Raw genomic sequence first — 17,746 nt, 5'->3', positions numbered from 1 at the left:
GACGAAAAAACGTCGCGAACGTACGGACGTACAAACGTACGTACACACGCACCCACAGACATCTTTCTAAAAATCTTTTATTTCGACTCTAGGATCCTTGAAACGTCGAGAAATGTCAAAATTTTCAATTTGACAAATCGGACCCGTTACAATAACTTCCTATGGGAAGTTAATAATTTTCGCGGGTAATGCCTCTTGCGAGGAATTGACAAATCCTTCAAGAGTAATTCTTGTCATGCTTTCTCAAATTAGCCATTCGGATTCGGCCTAAAATTGTAGGTCCCTTCCATTCCTGACAACAGTACTCGCACACAGGAATGGTTGAGAGTTGTAAGTCACTAGGCCCTGGTTCACAACGGACTGTTGCGCCACCCCATTTGATTTTTTTTGGCTTCAAAATAAATTAGAAATACAAAATTTTAAGAAAGACTAATCGGCAGACGCGATGGGAAGTGGGTCGCACCCAAGCCCCCTTTTTTTTATATTATGACACCTTCTTTTGTCCACATTTTATAAAAACGTAATTTATAAAATTGTTTGAAAAAAAAAATAAATGAAACGAAATTTTACTATTTTTCAGTTTTTGGCATTATACCGTTTAGCGCTCAAGGTCAGAAAATTAGGTTATCAATTGCTGCAATAAATTTAATAACTCTTCAATAATTCATAATCGAAAATCTTAAAGGAATTCATGGTATTTTAATTTATGATCTCAAAATTTGTCTTTAAAATACTGTAACAAAATTATACCAATACCTGTGCAATTTAACACTTTGAAATATTCATAATTTTATTCATACTTTTATACTTGGTATCCATGATATATTCTTCTTAGGATTCATTTAATCATTAAGTTTCTTAGAAACACATTAAGTTTTTCTGAAAATTGAAACAAACTTTTACTATGTTCTTGAAGCTTTCTTAAAGTATCTATCCATCTATCTATTATGGAATGGTCGTTGATTTGTTTATAACTTGTGTTGTGTTGTACTTTTCTTAAGCTATCCTCAGACAATATACAACTATGCAAATTCTTGAATAATACTTCCAAACAAAAATAAAACAAAGTTATAGATTCTCCTATTCCATTAAAAGCATCAAAATAGCAATGTATGCACATAAATAATTTTGCATGTCTATGATGCTCTTGACAACAGTTCGCAGTAAATGGGCTTTGGAATTTTTAATTTTATTTCTATGCTACAAAACCCGAAATTTCATTCTTGGAAAACATGAAAAAATAGTAAAATTATTTTATATACAAGGATACATATTATAATAGTTGCAAAAAACATTCCCATGTGGGTTTGTTTTCCAAGATTTAGGATGTAGGATTGTAGCTATAGGTATATACCCAAAAGAACCGTGGGCATCGTAAATCCAGCAACAATTTTATGCAAGGAAGAAAGCAACAATGTTGACAAACACACACACTCACACGTACATACATTTTATGGCTAGAAGGATAAGGTATGTTTTGGGTATAGGAATGCTAAGAGGGAATATAAAACAACAATCATGTCCTTTCTGTCGAATATTCATGGCTGGCCTATTCTTACACAGGATTTGTTTTTACAAAGCAAACGACGAATTGCATCGTAGTATGAAGCGAAAGAGCAAATCAAACCAAACAGGAAAAACTGTGAGATAAAAACAAAATAACAGAAAAGAGAAAATAAAATAAAAACTTTGGGATTCTTTGTTTACTTACTCTCTTGGGTAAGGTGCCGGATTCTCATAGCCTAAGTAAATAAATCACATTGGGGTTCGGACAACAAAGATATCATCACGAGTTTTGGCATGGGCTAGAGCTCGAGCTCGGGCTCGGTCTCGGGTATGGTGAAAGTGATGACAATGACGATGGCGACAGCATCCCTGTTTATGAGTTATCTCTACCACAAAACCTTCACACTGCCACCACGTGGCGTCCACCATTGCTGCCAGGCAATGTTTCAAGGGTAATGGCGGACACTTCCTCACAGGACTACAATTTCCATTACCGCATTTCAGCCATTGCCAGTATACTCTTACCTCACATCACTGCGCCATCTACACTGTCGTCATCTGTATCAATTTTGTTGCCATTATGTCAATCGAAACGAATTTATTTGCTCAGTGGAAATTACGTATTCCAAAAGGACATGCTATAAGTAAAGAGGTTCATATACCTTCAACCTCACCTACACGCGCGGGATCGTGGCTAAGATTTGTTGATCCTTGAGGAGAAAATAAAACAATATTAAATAAAATGGCAGGGCAAGACAAAAGGCCGCCCAAAGGCCTCGTGCTTTAAGGGCGGTTAATCTGACATTCAGTTTTATTTTGTTTCTCGTTTTTTTTTTATATGTTTGTTGTTTCCTCGAAATTTTCACTGCTGTGGCTAATGTGTCCCAAGGACACTTAAATTTAAAATAATTTAAAAAATTCTTTTTAAGGTTTATTTCACTTAATTCTGTTTTTTTTTTTTTATTCGTTGAGATGAAGAATATTATCCTCGAAATCTTGTATTCGACGCGTGGTTGAATCACAAGAAAATGCGATTTAAGATTTAATGGCACAAAGGAGCTCTAAAAGTTAAAATGTCATTCATTTTCCAAATGGCACATGGAGAAGGGGATTTCTCTTAGCCGTTTAAAAATAAGCAAAAAATAAAACGACTTGGGTTGTAATAAATTATATAGGTTAGGTGCCTACATACATACATACACATACCTTGGATAAGAAAAGAATGAACATTTTATTTTTCACCCGAAGCAACGAAGTTTTCCTCGCGTGATGAAGTGTACTCGTATTTATTTGTTTAATGCTAATGCATAAATGCGATTACGATGCGAACGAAGTCTTAAGTAAAAAAAAAGTTCGTTTACTGAAATTTTTAAAAAAGCTTTAAGCCATATTTTTGTTTTCTAAATTTGGAACTCTCAAGAATTTTCTTCACACAAATTTTATTTTAGTTGGAAACTCATTCGTTTGGATTTTTATATATTTAAGATAAATAATACTTTTTAAAATAAATTCAAGAAAAAAAATATTAGTTCTAAAATTGAAAGTAGGGATTTATGTTCATAAGTCTAAAAGTAATGTCATGTTGGAAGTAGTTTTTATTTCTGTGTATTGAAATATTTATGAATTTTTTTTCATCTTGATTTATTTTATTATCAGAACACAAGGAATCGAATTTCAAAATTACATCAAAGCTTATAATCAGAACTTTAATCTCAAGAAATATTTTTAAAACTAATACAACGATTTTGTGCAAACATTTGAAAATATTTATTTAAAAACCCAATTTTGTATTTGCATATATATTAAATAGTTTTCTGTAGAATAAAATGTGTAGGAATCGATAAGAAACTTTTAAAAAGTTAAGATACAGTCTTAAACTTTATGAATGTAGACAGATTCACATTTTTTTTATCATAATATATTTTTGGAAATAAAAGCTTAAAAATAATCTTTCATATTACAGTTTGATTAGAGAACCCGTGCGGAAACCTCCGCAGCCAATTTCTAAAATTTTTCTTAGTTTTTCTTGCTCTTTTTAAAGCAAAACAGTTTTGAAATTTTATAAATTTTAAGTTTTTAACATTTTCAGGCTATGAAAACCAAAAAATTGTTACTCAAATCAATTAATAGTTCTTTTTTCAACTTTATAAAAAAAATCCATAAACATTAAATTGGGTTGATAGCTGTCTACCTACTTTTAATATCTTAACATATCTACATCCTTTTCTTTTTTAATGGTTTCTGCTATGGATAATATACCCAAAGGAAAATCCTTGTGCAAATTTAAAGAAAGTCCACGTTTTTGAAACATTTAATTAGATTTACCCCCAAACCCAAACGGTAATAGGAATGATACAAATTTTTAATATTTGATAACAAGTCTTAAATTTTGTTGGAATGAGTTTTTGGTTCCATTATGAGGTGTCCTTGTATTCCCGTTTCTTAAAATCCCGTTTGTTATAATCCTGCTTAATATAATACCGATTTTTTATTATCCCGCTTTTTCTAATCCCGTTTCTTATAATCCCGTTTTTATTATCCCGATTTTGCAATCAAAACTAGTTGTAAGATTTAAAAAAATTTGACCGATTTTTTAAAATTAAACAACTAGTTTTGATTGAAAAATCGGAATTAGAAAAAAATTAAAAAACGAAGTATTTTTCAAGATTCATTTTATTGTAACCTTTAACAAATACAACATATCATAAAATAAAAAATATAAAGTAAAGTAGTATTCTTTTAAAACTATCTCAAATCAATTAACAAAATACAGATTTGCTGTAGGACGCATATTTTTTGTGCAAGAGTTAATACTATATTTTTTACAAAGCAAATTACGATATTGTAATATCAGTGAAATAATTTAACATACAAATCTTTGACTCCTTAAGTTATTTAGTTTAATGAACGTATTATGTAAAAAAACTGAATTTTTGGTTTTTGACGGGGTTTAGAAAGCGGGATTGCGATTGATCGGGATCCTGAATAAGCAGATTTTCAAAAGACAGGATTTCAAAAAATCGGTATTTTACATGACGGGATTATAAAACTTTTTTTCGTGATTTTTAAAAACGGGATTTTAAAAAGCGGGATTTGAGCTGCGTTCAAAACCACCCACAAAAACATTCCGCACAGATAAGCTAAGCCAGGAACTATCCTGACACCGCTTATAATATAAAGTAAACTCGTCCCAATAAATAAGGAATACTCCAAAACGAACTAATTTTTCCGTTTAAATACACAAAGAACAAATTATGAGTTTGTATTCTTTTGACACATTATTTGTTAAAATTGGTTCAGTATGAGAGCTGGAAAAGATATACTTAATAATATAATAAACTAATTTTCAAGCAAATGAAAGGTGGCCCAAATATAAGTTTCTTTTCAAAAATTCAATAAAATGAACAGAATATTTTATTTGCATGTTTTTACCTTTATTAGTACGAGATCAACTATTCCCATATTCTTTCAAATAGCTGGCTTTAAAGTAGCACTTTCTTTAAATCCTATATTCAAATGATAATACTTTCGATTTAATTGGATGATATTCGCCTTAAGTGTTTAATTCATTTTAAAAAGATTGAATAATTCGGTTTTTCACGGTGTTAGACAAAAAAGAATAGTCCAAATGATTCAAATCGCAACTCCCAGGGGCTTTTATTATATAATTTGACAACTGTTTAATTTAGAACTTGACGATTGACAAAATCTGTTAAATAATAAATTTTGTTGAATTGTAGGAAAATATGTTACAATTGTCATTTTTCGATTTTATAAAGATCTTGTTATGCCAATGAGCTTTCAAGTATTTTTCTGAACTTGTCAGGAATTTTCCGACAGATTTGTACTGACAATTCTTTTATGGGATACAAAAGGAAAACAACATAATTGACAAATTGCCAAAATAAACTCAGTTTTAATCGAATGTTGACAGTGAAAGAACCTAGAATAACAAAACAATATATTTTCAAGTGAAAGTCAAGTCAGGATGATTCTGCGTCGCGAACGCCATCAGAAACAAAATATAACAAAGAATAAGTCATGTATTTGAATCGGTTAATAACCTAAAACTAAAAAAATTAGATTTGTATCGTTTCTTGCACTGAGCTTTTTTAAGTATTGGACACGCTTTTGCAAACTATGACATTTTAAAATTGAAATAGTGCCAGCGGCCTTTTACTTCTAACATCGAAGAAATTCGACAAAAAACGATGAAATTATCACGACAAATGTGTTGGTACCCGTAGCATGATGGTAAGTGCGTTGAAATGTCATGCCAGAGGTCTGCGTATGATTTGTCACCTTTCAATATTTTATGAAATACAGATTTGACAGGGACAAATGTGTAGAATTGTCGCCAATAAATTTTTATTTAATATGGCCAAGGTTTCCAAAATTACTATTTTAAGCAAAAGATCGTTTTATTAATCTGTCTTTGTCGTACTATGAAAAAAACTACGCTGCTGACAGTATAAAACAAAAAAATAGGCTAGGATGCGGCCCACACTGATAAATTTCCTTAAACAATAATTTGAGTTGATAGCTGTCTACCTATTTTCAATATCTTAACATATCTGCATCCTTTTCTTTTTTAATGGTTAAAAAAATAAATTGGGTGGCGGAACAGTCCGTTGAGAACTAGGGCCTAGTTACAACTCTCAACCATTCCTGTGTGCAAGTAATGTTGTCAGAAATGGAGGGGACCTACAGTTTATATGCCGAATCCGAACGTCTTATTTGAGAAAGCTCTTTTCCATGACAAGAGTTACTCTTATAGAATTTGTCAATTCCTCGCAAGAGGCAGTACCCGTGAAAAGACTTTAGATGGCATAGGCAGGGATCGAACCCACGACCTCTGGCATGACAGTCCAACGCACTAACCATCATGCCACGGGTACTACTTTTTAATGGTTCCTCTTATGGAAAATATACCCAGAGGAGAACCCTAACGCAAATTTAAAGAAAGTCTACTTTGGTGAAACATTTAATTAAATTTACCCCCAAACCCAAACGGGAATAATCCAAACTTTTTATCTTTGATTACAAGTGTTACTTTTTTTTTATGAGTTTTTTTCTCCGTTGTGAGGTGTAGGATGAGATGACAAACACATTCCGCACTGGTCATTCCCTAGCTTAGCTCATCTTGAGAAAGTTCATAATATCAAAAATAAAGTGTCCCAAGATATATGAAATACCGGGAAACCAACTCATAGAGAAAAATGGTTTGTGCATTCGATAAGGTCGTTTAAATGCACAAACCATTTCATTTGAAATATTATTTTCCCAGTATTTCATAGTTTTAAGTTTTTTAACAAATTAGTTTTTTCTCAACATTTAATCGTTTTCAAAGACTTCTCTTTCTTTTGACAAGTTATTCGGCTTAGTTTAAGTGCTGGAAAAGAAATACAAATATAGCATACTTAACTTTGTCTTTCAAGTACCTGGCCTTGAAAGAGCATATTCTCTATATTCATATTCTATTAAATCGCATATTCAAACTCTTGGTTTATATTTTTGGGTTGTAGTTTTCGGACTGCTTGGATGATACTTTGAAATTTTTTGAATATTTTGAAAATCGTTTTTTCACGGTGTTAGACAAAAAAGAACAGTCCAAAAGAGTCTAATCGGAACTCCCAGGGGCCTTGATCATAAGAATTGATATTTTAAAACTTGACAATTGTCACAATCTGCTGCAAACCATTTTGTAGAATTGTCATCTTTTCGTTTCATAAGGAACTTGTATTGTCATTACTTATTGAGTTTTCAAGTATTTTTCAAAAATTATCAAGAATTGTCCGACAAATTTGTACCGGTTACGCTCAAGTGTTGACAGTGAAAAGACATAAAATGATAAACGACATAATTTTTAATGAAAGCGAAAGTAATGAGAATTCTCAGTTGAGTGTTTGTGCAATACTAAGCACGTCGTCGGATCATTCGTAATGAGAGAATGAATGAGTTATGTCTTAGACTCGGTGTAAAATTGAAAAATTAAAATTTGTTTCGTTTTACGCACTTTGCTTTTTAATTATTGGATATGGTTTCTGCAAACTGTGACATTTTAAAATTGAAAGAGTGCAAGTGCTCTGTTACCTTTAAAACAGAAAAAATTCGTCAAGAAACAATGAAAAGTCGAATAAAATGTTAAGGTTTTGTTTCATATTTTTAAATGTTTTTGATTATAATACATTTATGTTAGTTTTAAATTTAAAATCAAATTGTCATGACAAATTTGTAACTCAATATAACAATGACAAATTTAGTCTGAGAAATTTGTTAGTAAGTATGAAATTAAAAAAATTGTCATGACAAATTGTCAGTATATAAAAATTACAAAAACATTTCATTTTATTTTCTGACAAATAATATGCACCTTTCAATATTGTATGAAATACAGGGTGGAATCGGCTTAGGTGATAGTTAACAATCTTTTTTTTGATAGTCAAATTCATTATCATTTTCCTTCCGTCTGTTTAAGATGATTTAACTTTAATTTAATTTCAGAATCAAATTTTCAAAATTCGTTGTTGCCTTGGTGAAATTTTAAATTGATTCTTACAAAATATCAAAATAAAAGTTTCAAATTGGCTAATTTTAAATTAAATTAATTCTTACTTTTCTTGCTTTTTTGAATGTCGTAAGCTTTGTCGGTCACAGGAATGTGTTTAAAAAAAAAAACAAAACAAAGTGAACTAAGAAAATTTTCCAGTCGTTTGTGTAAGCATCATATAAACATATTTGTTTGAAAACGAATAACACATTTTTTTGTGACAGCTATCAATTTGACTATCACTTACGTAAATCAAATTCGATCATTCTGATTGTCATTTATCAACAATCACTTTAGCTGATTCTACCCCAGATATGTCAGAGAAGTTTGACAAATTTGTAGAATTGTCACGAATCAATTTTTATAAAAATTTTAAAATCTATTTTTTTAATTAAAAACTAATTTTTAACAATTTAAGTAGCTTGTGCGTACTATTTTTGGTAGATTTTATTTTTTTATAAAAAAAACTGACTGTTGGATTCTTATAAAAAACTTACTGAATGTGGAAAACAATATTTCTGTGATATAAAATTAGTTTTAAACCAAAAACTGTGAATGCGATTTTTCTTAAAATTTTATCAAATGTTATAAGCAATATTTCTTATGAGATAAAATTAGCTTAAAGCCATAATCTCAAATTTTTGAAAAGATATTTGAGTCGAAAATTAATTTTTACGAACTGTTCCTAATGTTTTTTTAGGTTTATATTCTTCGTAAAAAAAACTGTCAATTCAATTTTTATCAAAATTTTAGATGTTAAAAACTTTATTCTTAATAATAATTGTTCTGGAGGATTAACCTTCTTTTGTTCCTAAGATATTCAACTTGGCAATCATTTTTTAAGTTCCATTGATTTATAAACAAAAAACCTTCATTGGATTATTTTCCAAAAGCATTATTGGTTCGTGAGATATTGTGGAGTGACCAAATTGCTTTGGTAAGTAACAACCCAACATTTTTTGAGATTCCTTTCTGCATTTTTCTGCATTATTTTCTGTATAACTAAATTTATTATTTGACGACGAAAAAAACTTCCCTAACGTTCGAACACATATCTCTGTAAAAAAAATTGATTAAGACTCTAGGGACCTTAAAACTTCGATAATTGTCAACATTTTCAATTTGACAAATCGGACCGATTACAATATCTTTCTATGGGAAGTTAATACTACATTTCCTCGTTTAATCTGAAATAGAGAATGAAATTGTGTTTGTAACTTCAAAATTTTCTTATTTTAAATAGCCAACAAATTATAATTTTTAGCATCCCCATTTTTTGATTTTTAAGTTTTCAATGTTAACCACTGTACAGTTCACTTCATATTTCTTTGAACAAAACAAAAATATGATAGAAAAATATTAACGCCTTCAGAACTAATATATTTTTAAAGACGGTACATTGGTTTTATTTATCTAGCGTTGTATTCAAATTTCCACTTTTATTGTAAAAAAATAGTATTTTCATAAGGATGGTTTAATATCCAACAGTTTATTCAAAAAGTTATTAAAAATTAGTACTTTCTTACTTTAATCAATAATTTTAATTTAAAAAAATGTTTCGCTCTATTTTCAGATGCCTTTGGTTACGTTTTCATAGACAACGGCAGCCCCGATTCATATCTCATCTCCAACGAGGTAGATAGCTATTTTCTTAACAATACAACACTACAAGATGCCAATATTGGGACATTATTCAACGACAGCAATAATGGCAGCAATTCTAATGCCAACCTGTTCCTATTCAATACTAGCATTAATCAGAGCGGCCTTTTTGATAACAACAATGAGACCGATACCACCGCCGAGGATATTGCCGAGCTTATTCGAATGGCATTCACATCTGTGCTGCTGGGCTTAATGATTCTCATAACAATAATTGGTAAGATATCTATAATACACTAACTTGTATTTAGCTATGTTTTTTTTTTTTTTGTATTCCTAATCATTAGGTTTATTTTTGTTTTGCTTTGTTTTATTTAACACAACAAATAATTATTGCTTTTACTTTTGTTAACAATATACTCTCTCTCTCTTTTACTCTCTATTTCTTATTTCTTAATTATAAGAGTTAATTAATCGTTTGCACATTAAGTCCCTTTGCCCCATTTGTGATATTATCAACATTCCTTTTGTATATTATTCCAAAATATACAAAACAAAAACATTGACTTAGCAAAATTATCCTGACTGACGACTGCAGATAATATTCCTGTTTTATTCGGGCCTGGTTTATATCAAGCAATCGTATTTATTCGTTAAGATAAACCTATTTAGTATGCGGATGAATTACATTTAATCAGTTTGGGAAAATTGCTTTTGCCTTAGGAATTCACAAAACCCAAACAAGAAAAAAGAAAAAAAGGATTGGGCTTTATAGATATACAGAGGCAGGATATATATACAATACACATACAATTACAAACATACTCCAAAAAGAGTTGTGTTAAATGTTCTGGTTCTTTATAATGAGCCAAAGAAAGAAAGTGTTTCGTTTCGGAATTATAATTATTCTAATATTCGTGTATAATTGATATTTGAAAACAAAAATTAAAATTCATAAAATATTAATTAGAGTTAAAATCTTTTTCTTTATGTTGCGTTTTGTAACAAAAAAGGAAAAGTATAAAAACTGTTTCCTTTTGGGGTAAATGCTGTAAAGTGTAATTTAACACTCTTTTTTGTTTTTAATTTGTAGTTATTTTTAGAAACATGAATTGGAGGTGATTAAGTTGTTTTTTGTTTTGTTTTGGGAATTAAATTTACATAAATAAAGTGCTTAAAATATTACTCATACGCCTCAGTGAACGTTTCCTTCCTGTGCCTATAAGAACAAGCGATGTTTATGTTTATCCCCAAAAACGAACAAAGGCATTTCAGAAATTCAGTGTAGTTTGATAGTTAATTCGTTCAAGCGAGATAAGCAGCTATAAAAAGGTAGGTTGTTTTCATTAAAGTTCATGGAAGAGTTAAAGAGAGAACCATCAAGTTAAAGTAGTGATTTAAAGAAAATTAGATGAGGAAAGATATTGAAGTTACTTTAAAACAGATAAATTAATGGAGACATATTTTTGAGAACATTAAACAAAACTGGGATAAGTTGCATTAAGAATTTCAAATTCATTTCGATCAATTGAATATTTTTAAAATGTGAATTTTGTGGCTTTTGTGTTCTCTCTTGCTTTAAAATTATATAAATCTCCTTTTTCAGAAAATATTGCAAATATGTGAAGAATGCCCTCATTTCTTCTTTTTCGTTTAAGTCATAGTTGTAAAGCTGTATTTTTTCTTTAATGCATTTTTGTTGGCATCATACATTCGAAAACATTTAATACAAATTATTTGCATTACAAAAAAAAGATCAAAAAATACAAAAATAAATTGTGAAAACGTGATCAAATTCAAACAAAAATAATACTTGTATCGTATTTTTCAATAAGAGCGCTACAAAAGTTTTTTTTTAATAAAACATAAAAAGGTTTTGAATATCAATGAAATTCTGTATTCCTGTGAAAATGCATTTAATGAAACTCGATTTCTTTTTTATGGCCACCACGGCACCCTTGCAGAAGTCCAGATGGCTTTCAAGCATAAATTGGCCGATATTTCTGCGATTTCACGTTCGATATTCGTACGAAGTTCATCAATTGTCGCTGGCTTGTTGGCATTGATCACAGACTTGACGTAGCCCCACATGAAATAATCTAACAGCGTCAAATCGGACTACCGAGGCGACCAAGCAACTGGACCATTTCATGAGATAACACGTTCTCCAAATTTTGTTTCCAATAAATTGATTGTGCCATTCGCTGTGTGACTTGTGGCATCGTCCTGCTAGAACCACATGTCCTTCAAGTCCACATCATCCAATTGGGGCCAAAAATATTCGGTTATTATTGAACGGTATAGCCATCCCTATTCACAGAAACGTGCCGGTCTTGATTATCATAGAAGAAGTACTGCCAAAATAACGTCGCCGCTTCAGTTTGGCAGTCAGTTTTTTCTTGTAAGGATGTAGGCCAAGATCTTTTCACAAAATTCGCCACAACGACGTCACAGAGATGCCCAATGGTTGAGAACGACGTGTGAGATACACATTTGGGCTTTTTGCAACTGAAGCCTGAGCGACAGCAATATTATCGGTACTACGGGCACTTTTTTGTCTCACTGGCACGTAAATATTTTGTGCTCTGCCTGTATATTCAAAGTTTTCTACTAGACGCTCAATTTTTGATCTGGTAGAACGATTATAACGACCATAAACTGGACGTAGCGCTCTTAACGTTGAGGCCGCTGACTCCGATTTTCAGCCCGTATATCTGTCTATCACGAATTGCCAAACTTTACTTAAGAGAAATGTCAAAAAAAAACGGCAAGAAATATGGGGTCGTTTGCTTTTGCTGCTGCTCTACTCTTGTGGAGTCTCTGTCTAAAAATCCTGTATGTTAACTGTCGCGTAAAATAGGCGTAATTTTTTTAAGTTTTAAACTTATTTTTTTTTTTAAATTAATGTTATGATGATGGTTCTAGAATATCAGTAAGGTTTGAATACTATAACAACAACTTGATTGTGCTCCCAAAATGCTGGAATAACAAAGGTTTTACTGGTGCTAACTTATTACAAGAATCTTTTATTTGTGGTATTAATTATGTTGCTTCCTTCATATCCTTTTTTGTTAAAATCTATTTCGCAATTACAATAGATCTCGTTTTATTATTAAATTAATACTATTATTCAATGATACAAACAGATGTTTATTCCATTGTTAACGTGAAAGAAGTGGAAATCCATATTAGCTAAATGTCCACCATGGGTATAATTGCACAAAATTGTCCTTCTTATGAAATTTTCTATAACCAATTTGCACATTTATGTTTCTATTTTATCCATAAATTCATAAATTTAAAAGAGGTATTTCCAATCACAAAGTATTGGCATAGATTTTTTATTTCACTTAGCCACAATATCTTCTAAAAGTAACACACGGCGTTTCCGCCGTCTGGTCTAAAATAACGTTTCCCATATCTTTCACTTCTGTTCATAAAATATCAATAATCAAAGCCCTTTTTCAAAAAAATGTGGTCCAATCACAAAACGATTCCAAAAACTGCACCAAATAATGACATCTTCAAAACATTTACATTGTTTCTTCAGAGATAAAAAAGGGCCTTATCGCGATAGATGATTTCTCGATGGAAATTAGAATCATGTCGATGCACTTCAGACACCAATCAGCAGAGAGATGATGTTTCTGACTGACTTCACTTCATTGTTTAGAGTGAACTTTAAAAACATTAAAACCTTATTCCATACCCAATATACGGTGTTAATGTTATTGTAAAGAGACACCCACACTGTTTTAATTTTTCAAACGGCCTTTACTTTTGCGAACTGTAACTACAAAGTGTTCAGTTTTAACTCTTTAAATATTAAAATATGATAGCTTCAAAAAGTAACAATTGTCAAATAGTGGGATATTTGAAATAAAATTTCTTATTTGGTTTTTAAGAACCAATCTTTTATGTTTCGAAGAATTTTTTCATATAAAATTCGTTATGATTCCCCAAATTTACAATCCCTTATTTCAATACTTAGGTTAGGTGAGGTTAAAGTGTCTGTCCATGATGGGAGCGGACAAACTTAGGCCAGTTTAATGGCCCATTGTGATACCACATGAATATTGAGGCTTCCTCTTAAACTCAATGGAACCAGTTTGAGTCCCTTACAAAACGTGAGAGGCTGATTATGCAGATATGATCTAGATCGTTTAAATCGTTAAAGAAGGAGAAGGTGAAGAACTGTTTCCTACTGTTTCCTGTTTCAAGGCAAGCACCTTGAGTGCTTTAAATCTAATGTTGACCAGATGTTTTTCGTGACCTGACACGTGTGATGATGTTGTTCCACCTGGTGTTTGCCTTCTTCATAGCGCATTGATATAGAGTTTGCAGAGACAGATTCCAGAGATTTGATAGCGGCCTGGCTATTTAAGAAAATACGAATATCTTAATGTTGATATCACAATTTCTTTAAGCAAGCACTAGACTACTTTTATCGCCAATAGTTTCGTCTGGAACACGCTACAATGATTGGGAAGGCAGAATGAGAGACTTAATTTTAGTGATTCAGAGTACACACCTCCACCAACTTTAAAATTTACAAAAATTATTAAAATCGTTTTCTTAGTTCTTGAGAAAACTTAAAACCAAACTAACGGTTCTATATGGGTACACTTCTGCAGCAATACAAAAATCTGTTTCTTTATTGAAAAAGCCAAGTTAAGAAAAAAACTGTAGAAAAATTTCCTAATCTAATAAAAGAAAATACATGCAAGGATTTTCAAAACTTTAGAACGTGGCAAATGAAGACCCATTTATCATCTCAGAACTAGTGATAAATAAAAACTAATTGAGATACTAAAAAGATTAAAATTGCATCTAGAAGGAAAAGATGTTTTTTTTTTAAACATTTTCACATAATTTATTGCTAACGTACATTCTGTGTTTTAACTCAGCCACACAAAAGCCGTTTTTGGTTGTCTTGAGCATTTTCAAAATGGCGTATTTTAAAAACCTTGTGTGTTAAGAAAATTTATAAGAATATCTTTTGTTTCTTCAGAAAAAACACGTAGTATGTAATCATGAATAATAAACTTATGGACACATTTTTGTATAAATAAAATACATATAAAAAATTTTGTACCATTTGAGCAAGAAAGTGCGACTCAATGGTACCTTTTTCTTAGGTGTGCATTTTTTGCTTTATTTTGCACTAAAAACTGTTTTAATAAACACAAAGTGTTAACGGAGATTATACGATATAAGAGTTTAAATGAGAATCCGATGTACCATAGTTTTGAATGTCTATAAATATCCCCACGTGGGATAAAGGAAGAAGTTAGCCAGGTATGAGAATTCCACAATTTCACATGCCTTCAAGAATGTTGTGTGGCTTTAGAAGAAATTTCTATCCCTAACATGTACACTTACATATATTCTACAGTACATTCTACATAAAGATACCTTACCTATCCTATATGCTCATGAATGACGTTCGAAGTTAGTTTGTTTTAAGGAAGAATGCATCTGGGCTATTTCACTGAGGTATTTATAATAAAAATATCGATAAAGTTAAGAGACACAAAATGTGTCTGTCCTATCGACCTTTCACCTACATAAGATTCAAACCATATTTTTTTTTTGAAACTTCTAAAAAGTATTAAAAGCACCTGCACAATTTTATATAGAGCCATAAGTTCATATTGAGACTTAAATATATAAAGATATGTATAGGTGTATGCAACGTCTTTTGTATGGATTTAATATAGACCGATTCATATGGGGAAAATAAATTCCTTGCCTTTGGAAACCTAAATATTTCGCCACATTTTTGGTGATGTCAAATATGTGGTCATTCCACAAGATGTGGTTAGTGATTCACAAACACATACCGAAGACAGGACAGGGTATATTGAAGTTTCAAATCCTAGATGCATCATGACATGCATTGCATATATGCGTTCGATATATGTATATTGAAATGGAATAAGTTTTGTATATCAATGACAGGACTTAACCTTGACAGTTTCAAATGAATTATAAACAGTTTAAGTTGAATACAATAGAACTAAAGGGTGGTTTTTATAAAGCTTTAAAAAAGTTTAAAAAAAGCACATACAATTCAGAAAAATGCATGAAATCTTTATTTGAATCGATAGTACGGTCCATATAATTTAATATTGGAAGTTTATTTCATGCAAATGTTGAGCTCGACTGCGCCTCAAATGTTCCATCCGTTTAGTCCAATTTTTTCATACTCTTTCCAACATTTCGGCCGGTATCTCACAGATAAATGCTTCAATGTTGTCTTCTTAGTCAAATGCGTCAATTGCCCCACAGAAAATAGTTTAAAGGCGTTAGACGGCCAATTGACAGGTACCGAACGTGAATAATATGTTCACCACACTTTACTCTCAATAAGTCCATTGTTGCGCGTGCTATTTGGTAAGTGACATGTGGCACCATCTTGTCATGCAAGTCAAGCTCTTGCGTTTTGGGCAAACAAAAAGTTGGATATCATCTCACGGTGGCGCTCACTATTCACAGTTACGTTACGATTCGCATCATCTTTCAAGAAGTACTGTCCAATGATGTTACCAGCCGATAAACCACGCCAAACTGTGACTTTTTCTGGATTCATTGGTAGCTCTTGCAATGTTTCTGGCTGATGTTCACTTCAAAGTCAACAATTCTGCTTATTTACGGACTCACTGAGCCAAAAATAAGCTTCGTCGCTGAACAAAATTTGTCGTTCGGCTTCAATTGTTGCATGAACCATATTTTAAAAGGCACCTAAATCCTTCCGCAAAATGTTTCATGTTGTTGAGCAACTGAGGCCCAATTTTCACGAACGGCGATGAATCCATTATTGATAGTCATCATTAACACTGGCCGATGCAGCTGCGATATTTTCTTTAGTTCACCCTCTAAGTAAGAGTCTTGGTGGTTTAATATCGAACAATGTAAATTTGGTGTGAAATTTAGTCACAATAACCCGAATAGCCGCTTCAGTGTGTCGAATAAACTGACCATAAAATGGAAGAAGTGCTCGATGAAATTTCTTACAGAGCACACATTTTGATAATGAAATTCAATAATTTGCAAGTGTTGTTCCTTTTTAAGACTATTCATGGTTAAATTATAGACCAAAACGCCGATGTTTGACAATAAAACAAAATACAAAAAGTTTGTCAGCTGTTTAAATCAGTGTTGCCAAAAAGATAATAGCTAAAAAATCACCCTTTATATCAAAATTTAAGACCATAATAACTGAAACTAGTTCTTGCATTCATTTTAAGTTTTGTTTTTATGTCGAAAAAGTATGCTTCATTATTTGATTTATGGGGCAAGTATAGTTGGCAATAAGACGAGAACAGAACGGGTAAGATATTATTTAAAGGCACCCGAAACGAGACTGAGACGAATCTTAATATTTTAAACTGAAAATTTGATTTTTTGTTTATTGTGATTTTAACTATAATTTAAAAATCATTGAATTGGATTGAAATTTCTGTAGTTCAAATATTTTATTTGAAAATCAAAATTTCATTATTTTGTTCAAAATTTCTCAAAATAACTGAAATTAAGAAAAAACAACCTATACGTTTAAAATTATGCTTTTTAAAACATTAGTTTTTTAAAAGGTTTTTTTGGCAAACCAAATTTCAAGCAAATATAATTTTTATAAGAAAATCAAAATTTTAAATAGAGAATTTTGACTTGTTTTCTTAAAGGTTACAATAGGTTGAAGTGGCTTTCTAGGAAAGAGCAGTACACTTATAACTTGTTCCTTTAATTCCTCGTCCATGCAGGTTCTGAAAAATTCTCTCTTGAAAACACATATAGCCACGTGGCTTGCTATTAAGTAGTATCCGGTTATGACACCCGTTTTCAAGTACCTTGAACATTTTAAATTTAGGACATTTATTTTTCGTAGTCTGATAGGTTGAGATGGTATTGCACCTAATGTTAGTTTTGTGTATAGTGTCTAGTTTTGGAAACATAGCTTACAAGTAGAGATTAGTATGCCAGCATTAACCAAACGTAGTAGAATAAGTAATGTACTATTTTTGCCGAGTTCATCTTGTGCTGGCAGTTTCTTGGAATGCCTCTATGATGCGGGACCCAGAGAAGGTT

General features: G+C 31.3%; 1 protein-coding gene across 4 annotated transcripts in view; it reads left to right on the top strand.

Annotated features, from left to right (window-relative positions):
- The window catches only part of LOC129948843 (5-hydroxytryptamine receptor 2A), a 351,836-nt gene that overhangs the window by 175,767 nt on the left and 158,323 nt on the right, over window positions 1–17,746 (top strand). For all 4 annotated transcript variants that reach the window (XM_056059946.1, XM_056059945.1, XM_056059943.1 and 1 more), the window contains one exon: window positions 9,630–9,935. In XM_056059946.1, the coding sequence (XP_055915921.1) occupies window positions 9,630–9,935 (306 nt within the window). The remainder of the gene's footprint in view (window positions 1–9,629; window positions 9,936–17,746) is intronic.

Source organism: Eupeodes corollae, chromosome 3 (genome assembly GCF_945859685.1).
Source record: "Eupeodes corollae chromosome 3, idEupCoro1.1, whole genome shotgun sequence".
Lineage (NCBI taxonomy): Eukaryota > Metazoa > Arthropoda > Insecta > Diptera > Syrphidae > Eupeodes > Eupeodes corollae.
Note: the sequence above shows the minus strand (reverse complement) of the source record. Positions and strands in the feature narration are given on the sequence as shown.